This window comes from Ascaphus truei, chromosome 20, assembly GCF_040206685.1.
Source record: "Ascaphus truei isolate aAscTru1 chromosome 20, aAscTru1.hap1, whole genome shotgun sequence".
In the NCBI taxonomy this organism is placed as follows: domain Eukaryota; kingdom Metazoa; phylum Chordata; class Amphibia; order Anura; family Ascaphidae; genus Ascaphus; species Ascaphus truei.
Window position 1 is genome coordinate 25,785,984 of NC_134502.1, and position 7,473 is coordinate 25,793,456.

A 7,473-nucleotide genomic window follows, 5' to 3' on the forward strand; every position below is an offset into this window, starting at 1 on the left:
AGCGGCTCAGTGAGTAAAGACACTGACTGGCACTGAGTGTGAAGCAGGGGAACCTGGGAGAAGGAGCGGCTCAGTGAGTAAAGACACTGACTGGCACTGAGTGTGAAGCAGGGGAACCTGGGAGAAGGAGCGGCTCAGTGAGTAAAGACACTGACTGGCACTGAGTGTGAAGCAGGGGAACCTGGGAGAAGGAGCGGCTCAGTGAGTAAAGACACTGACTGGCACTGAGTGTGAAGCAGGGGAACCTGGGAGAAGGAGCGGCTCGGTGAGTAAAGACACTGACTGGCACTGAGTGTGAAGCAGGGGAACCTGGGAGAAGGAGCGGCTCAGTGAGTAAAGACACTGACTGGCACTGAGTTTGAAGCAGGGGAGTCTGGTTCAATTCCCGGGGTCGGCTCCTTGTGATCTTGGGCCAGTCACTTTATCTCCCTGTGCCTCAGGCACCAAAACATAGATTGTAAGCTCCACGGGGCAGGGACCTGCGCCTGCAAAATGTCTCTGTAACACGCTGCGTAAAACTATCAGCGCTATACAAGGTCAAACAATTATTATTATAATATATAATTCTAGTTGTGTGTATATATATATATATATATATATATATATATATATATATATATTATACATACATATTTTTTTATACATTTCTCATCTGTTTAGGATAAACGATTAGAGCGTCAGTTCTTGAAGTCCCAGTGCTATGTGAATAAAGCAGATCTAAAATTAGAGTGTCAGCTCTTAAGGTCACATGTGAACAGAAAGCCAGGACTAGAGCGTCAGCTCTTGGGGTCACAGTGCCATGTTAATTGGCATATGAACGTTTAGCGTGTCAGGTCTTAAGATCACATGTCAACAGATTAGAGTGTCAGCTCTTGGGGTCACATGTTAATAGACAGACATACAATTACAGTGTCTACTGCTGAGGTCACTTGTTAATAGACAGACAGATGATTAGAGCGTCAGCGCCTAAGATCAGTGCTGTGCGAATACACAGATGTACAATTAGAGCGTCAGCTCCTGAGCTCACAGTGCTGTGCGAATACACAGATGTACAATTAGAGCATCAGCTCCTGAGCTCACAGTGCTGTGCGCGTACACAGGCGTACGATTAGAGCGTCAGCTCCTGAGCTCACAGTGCTGTGCGAGTACACAGGCGTACAATTAGAGCGTCAGCTGCTGAGCTCACAGTGCTGTGCGAGTACACAGGCGTACAATTAGAGCGTCAGCTCCTGAGGTCACAGTGATGTGAACACACAGACATTCAATTAGAGCGTCAGCTCCTGAGCTCACAGTGCTGCGCGAGTACACAGACATACAATTAGACGTCAGCTCCTGAGCTCACAGTGCTGCGCGAGTACACATCCGTACGATTAGAGCGTCAGCTCCTGAGCTCACAGTGATATACGAATACACAGGCGTACGATTAGAGCGTCAGCTCCTGAGCTCACAGCGCTGTAAACACACATCCGTATGATTAGAGCGTCAGCTCCTGAGCTCACAGTGCTATGCGAGTACACATCCGTACGATTAGAGCGTCAGCTCCTGAGCTCACAGTGATATACGAATATACAGACATACGATTAGAGCGTCAGCTCCTGTGCTCACAGCGCTGTGAACACACATCCATACGATTAGAGCGTCAGCTCCTGAGCTCACAGTGCTATGCGAGTACACATCCGTACGATTAGAGCGTCAGCTCCTGAGCTCACAGTGATGTACGAATACACAGGCGTACGATTAGAGCGTCAGCTCCTGAGCTCACAGCGCTGTGAACACACATCCGTACGATTAGAGCGTCAGCTCCTGAGCTCACGGTGATATACGAATACACAGGCGTACGATTAGAGCGTCAGCTCCTGAGCTCACAGCGCTGTGAACACACATCCGTACGATTAGAGCGTCAGCTCCTGAGCTCACGGTGATATACGAATATACAGACGTACGATTAGAGCGTCAGCTCTGGGGGTCCGACCCTCACCTTGCTCTTGACTTCCGCGCTCATGCCATAAGTGGGACCTCTGTTGAAATGCGTGGACATGTTGCCGTCTCTTCTCTCTCCTCTCTTCTCTCTTCTCTCTCTTCTCTCCTCTGCCTCGTCTCTTCTCTCTCCTCTCTCTTCTCTCCTCTGCCTCGTCTCTTCTCTCTCCTCTCTCTTCTCTCCTCTGCCTCGTCCCTTCTCTCCGCTGGAAGATGCTCCCAAGACTCTGTCTGCAACTTTCTTTAAATGTTTGGTCTTTTTGGAGATGTGTGTCCAGGGGCCAGCGCGCTGATTGGTGCGCGGGTCGGCCAATCATGGGGCGGCGTTCTCTGTGATGTCAGCGTGCTGGTATTACAAAAACAAATGAATGATACGTTTATATATATAGATATATAGATATATAGATATATATCGGGACAGTGTCACTTTTTCCAACTTTGGAATTCTTTTGGAACGAGGGTGATGGCGAGAGGGAGGAGAGAGGGAGGAGAGAGGGAGGAGAGAGGGAGGGATGGAGGGATGGAGGGATGGAGAGGGAGGGAAGATGAGAAAATGAGGGGAGAGAGGGAGGGGGGAGAGAGAGAGGGGAAGAGGAGGATGAGAGAATGATGAGGGAGAGAGGGGGAGGAGGATGAGAGGGAGAGAAGGGGGGGAGAGGAGGATGAGAGACTGATGAGGGAGAGAGGGAGAGAAGGATGAGAGAATGAGGGGGGGAAGAGGGAGAGGGTTAGAGGAGGATGAGAGAATGAGGGGGGAGAGGAGGATGAGAGATTGAGGGTGGAGAGAGAGGGGGAGAGGATGAGAGAATGAGGGGGGGCAGAGGGGGAGAGGAGGATGAGAGACTGATGGGGGAGAGAGTGGATGGGAGAAGGAGGAAGAGAGAATGAGGGGGGAGAGAATGGATGGGAGAAGGAGAGAGAGGTGAGGGAGAGAGGGAGAGAGGGAGAGAGGGAGAGAGGGAGAGAGGGAGAGAGGGAGAGAGGGAGAAGGCGTGAGGGTGAGAGAATGAGGGGAGAGGGAGTTAGAGAGGAGGGGAGGGACAGAGGGAGTGAGGAAGAGAAGGAAGGAGAGTCAATGAGTGAGGAAGGGAGAGGCAGTGAGTGCATAAGGAGAGGGGGAGAGTGAGTGGGGGAGAAAGGGAGTGAGTGGTAGATAGGGAGTGATGGAAAGAGAGAGAGGGGGGGAGAAGAGATGAGATAGTGAGGATGAGAGAGAGCCAGGGCAGAGGTGGGGGGAAATTGAGAGAGGGTAGAATGGAAGGAGGAAAAGAGACACGGAGGGAGAGAGGGAGAGAGGAAAAGGATGGAGGGAGAAGAGAGAAAAGACAGAGCACAACAACCCTTTTAGGGCAGGCTCAGAGTAAACACGCTTGCCTTTGAAGTAAGATAATGCAGTTCAAGTTCCAGCGCCCTCTCTCAGACACCAAAATAAGACCATAAGTCCTGCAGCACAGGAGGGACTGTCAGTGCTATATAATATAGTGTGTGTGTGTGTGTGTGTGTGTGTGTGTGTGTGTGTGTGTGTGTGTGTGTGTGTGTGTGTGTGTGTGTGTGTGTGTGTGTGTGTGTGTGTGTGTGTGTGTGTGTGTGTGTGTATAGATAGATAGATACATATATATATATATACACACACACACACACACACACACCCACACACACACATATCAGCATTATTACTATTGAGATTGTAAACTCTGCAGGTGAGTGATCTGCAAAATTCAGAGCTATGTGAGACATGGATATATATATATATTTAAAATGAAAACAAGTGTCTGGAATCTGGTACAATAGCACTCCGTTCTGGATCTTCACGCTTGCAGGTAGTGATACCTTACACCCGACGAAGGGCGCGGCGCCCAAAAAGTCGGGGAAACATTGCCCAAAAGTGGATGTTCTCGCCTTCAACAAAAGCGGACCAAGCCTCTTCCCATTTGTTGCCGTGACCCGTCGGCGTGCACCGCTTCGGGCGCCGGAGCCCTTCGTCAGGTTGGCCCGCTAATCCGGACGCCTGACGAAGGTCTCTGGCGCCCGTAACGTGATCCTCGCCGCGCCCGGTCCCCGCAGAGAATCTCAGGGTCCCTCCTGCGTGCTGACTCCGCTGTATGTATATAGCTCCCTGTGTATACTGTATCTTTCTGTACTTATAAGGGTAGCGTGTGTCTGGAATTCCCCGAACGTATAGTTTATATATATATATATATATATATATATATATATATATATATATATATATATATATATCCATATCATTATTTATTTAACTCACGCAAGAGGAATAGGTCTGTGCCTGAAATTAGACCTCTTGTAACATTGTAAGGGAGTGCCTTATTGCCCCTGTAACATGTCATCGCAGTAACCCGCCTCCTGAGTGCCTTATTGCTCCTGTAACATGTTATTGCAGTAACCCGCCTCCTGAGTGCCTTATTGCCCCTGTAACATGTCATCGCAGTAACCCGCCTCCTGAGTGCCTTATTGCACCTGTAACATGTTATTGCAGTAACCCGCCTCCTGAGTGCCTTATTGCCCCTGTAACATGTTTTTGCAGTAACCCGCCTCCTGAGTGCCTTATTGCCCCTGTAACATGTTATTGCAGTAACTCGCCTCCTGAGTGCCTTATTGCCCCAGTAACATGTTATTGCAGTAACCCGGCTCCTGAGCGCCTTATTGCCCCTGTAACATGTTATTGCAGTAACCCGGCTCCTGAGTGCCTTATTGCCCCTGTAACATGTTATTGCAGTAACCCACCTCCTGAGTGCCTTATTGCACCTGTAACATGTTATTACAGTAACCCGCCTCCTGAGTGCCTTATTGCCCCAGTAACATGTTATTGCAGTAACCCGGCTCCTGAGTGCCTTATTGCCCCTGTAACATGCTATAGCAGTAACCCGCCTCCTGAGTGCCTTATTGCCCCTGTAACATGTTATTGCAGTAACCCGCCTCCTGAGTGCCTTATTGTCCCTGTAACGTTATTGCAGTAACCCGCCTCCTGAGTGCCTTATTGCCCCTGTAACATGTTATTGCAGTAACCCCCCTCCTGAGTGCCTTATTGCCCCTGTAAGATGTTATCGGAGTAACCCCCCTCCTGAGTGCCTTATTGCCCCTGTAACATGTTATCTCAGTAACCCTCCTCCTGAGTGCCTTATTGCCCCTGTAACATGTTATTGCAGTAACCCCCCTCCTGAGTGCCTTATTGCCCCTGTAACATGTTATTGCAGTAACCCGCCTCCTGAGTGCCTTATTGCCCCTGTAACATGCTATAGCAGTAACCCGCCTCCTGAGTGCCTTATTGCCCCTGTAACATGTTATTGCAGTAACCCGCCTCCTGAGTGCCTTATTGCCCCTGTAACATGTTATCGCAGTAACCCGCCTCCTGAGTGCTTTATTGCCCCTGTAACATGTTATTGCAGTAACCCGCCTCCTGAGTGCCTTACTGCCCCTGTAACATGTTATTGCAGTAACCCGCCTCCTGAGTGCCTTATTGCCCCTGTAACATGTTATCGCAGTAACCCGCCTCCTGAGTGCCTTATTGCCCCTGTAACATGTTATTGCCCCTGTAACATGTTATTGCAGTAACCCGCCTCCTGAGTGCCTTATTGCCCCTGTAACGTTATTGCAGTAACCCGCCTCCTGAGTGCCTTATTGTCCCTGTAACATGTTATCACAGTAACCCGCCTCCTGAGTGCCTTATTGCCCCTGTAACAGGTTATTGCAGTAACCCGCCTCTTGAGTGCCTTATTACCCCTGTAACATGTTATCGCAGTAACCCGCCTCCTGAGTGCCTTATTGCCCCCCGTGACTGCACAGCACAGCGCAGTAGCAGATCCCGTCTCCGTGGCGGGCTGACACGCAGTGCTGGCTTGCCGCTGCCTTTCCCCTCGCCGCACGCCTTATAAGTCCGTCTCCGGGATTCTCTGGGTTTTGAAAAGTTTAAATAAATCTGGTAGCAATGCAGAGAGCAGGAGCTGGAGCAACAGAGCCTGGCAGGGCGCCGGAGCAAGGGAGGGAAACAGGGAGAGAGGGAGAGGGAGAGAGAGGGAGGGAGGGAGAGGGAGAGGGGATGAGGGGAGATACATTCCTATCTTCAAACCTGCTGCTGTAAACAGATGACAGTTCTGTACTACTGCTTCAGTCTTTATATGGAGCTGAGGGGTCGCAGAGCCGAAATCCCACTCACCCCCCTCTCCCGGGGATCGTGCTTTGCTGGTCCCTAATCTGCAGAGCTGACAGTCTAATGTGTATAAAGATCAGGGCCTTATTGCCCCTGTAACATGTTATTGCAATAACCCGCCTCCTGAGTGCCTTATTGCCCCTGTAACATGTTATCGCAGTAACCCGCCTCCTTAGTGCCTTATTGTCTCTGTAACATGTTATCGCAGTAACCCGCCTCCTGAGTGCCTTATTGCCCCTGTAACATGTTATCGCAGTAACCCGCCTCCTGAGTGCCTTATTGCCCCTGTAACATGTTATTGCAGTAACCCGCCTCCTGAGTGCCTTATTGTCACTGTAACATGTTATCGCAGTAACCCGCCTCCTGAGTGCCTTATTGTCACTGTAACATGTTATCACAGTAACCCACCTCCTGAGTGCCTTATTGTCCCTGTAACATGTTATTGCAGTAACCCGCCTCCTGAGTGCCTTATTGTCCCTGTAACATGTTATTGCTGTAACCCGCCTCCTGAGTGCCTTATTGCACCTGTAACATGTTATCGCAGTAACCCGCCTCCTGAGTGCCTTATTGTCCTGTAACATGTTATTGCAGTAACCTGCCTCCTTAGTGCCTTATTGTCTCTGTAACATGTTATTGCAGTAACCCGCCTCCTGAGTGCCTTATTGTCCTGTAACATGTTATTGCAGTAACCCGCCTCCTGACTGCCTTATTGTCCTGTAACATGTTATTGCAGTAACCTGCCTCCTTAGTGCCTTATTGTCTCTGTAACATGTTATTGCAGTAACCCGCCTCCTGAGTGCCTTATTGCCCTGTAACATGTTATCGCAGTAACCCGCCTCCTGAGTGCTTTATTGTCCCTGTAACATGTTATTGCAGTAACCCGGCTCCTGAGTGCCTTATTGCCCCTGTAACATGTTATCGCAGTAACCCGCCTCCTGAGTGCCTTATTGGTCCTGTAACATGTTATCGCAGTAACCCGCCTCCTCAGTGCCTTATTGTCTCTGTAACATGTTATCGCAGTAACCCGCCTCCTTAGTGCCTTATTGTCTCTGTAACATGTTATCGCAGTAACCCGCCTCCTGAGTGCCTTATTGCCCCTGTAACATGTTATCGCAGTAACCCGCCTCCTGAGTGCCTTATTGCCCCTGTAACAAGTTATTGCAGTAACCCGCCTCCTGAGTGCCTTATTGCTCCTGTAACATGTTACTGCAGTAACCCGCCTCCTTAGTGCCTTATTGTCTCTGTAACATGTTATTGCAGTAACCCGCCTCCTGAGTGCCTTATTGCCCTGTAACATGTTATCGCAGTAACCCGCCTCCTGAGTGCTT

At 49.8% G+C, this 7,473-nt stretch overlaps 1 protein-coding gene across 1 annotated transcript in view; it reads right to left on the reverse strand.

Moving 5' to 3' along the window:
* CNN1 (calponin 1) overlaps positions 1–2,308 on the reverse strand; it is a 35,547-nt gene extending 33,239 nt beyond the window's left edge. Inside the window, exon 1 of the mRNA XM_075577513.1 lies at positions 1,979–2,308. Coding sequence (XP_075433628.1) covers positions 1,979–2,038 — 60 coding nt within the window. The 5' untranslated portion in view covers positions 2,039–2,308. The remainder of the gene's footprint in view (positions 1–1,978) is intronic.
* Positions 2,309–7,473: the final 5,165 nt, after the last annotated feature.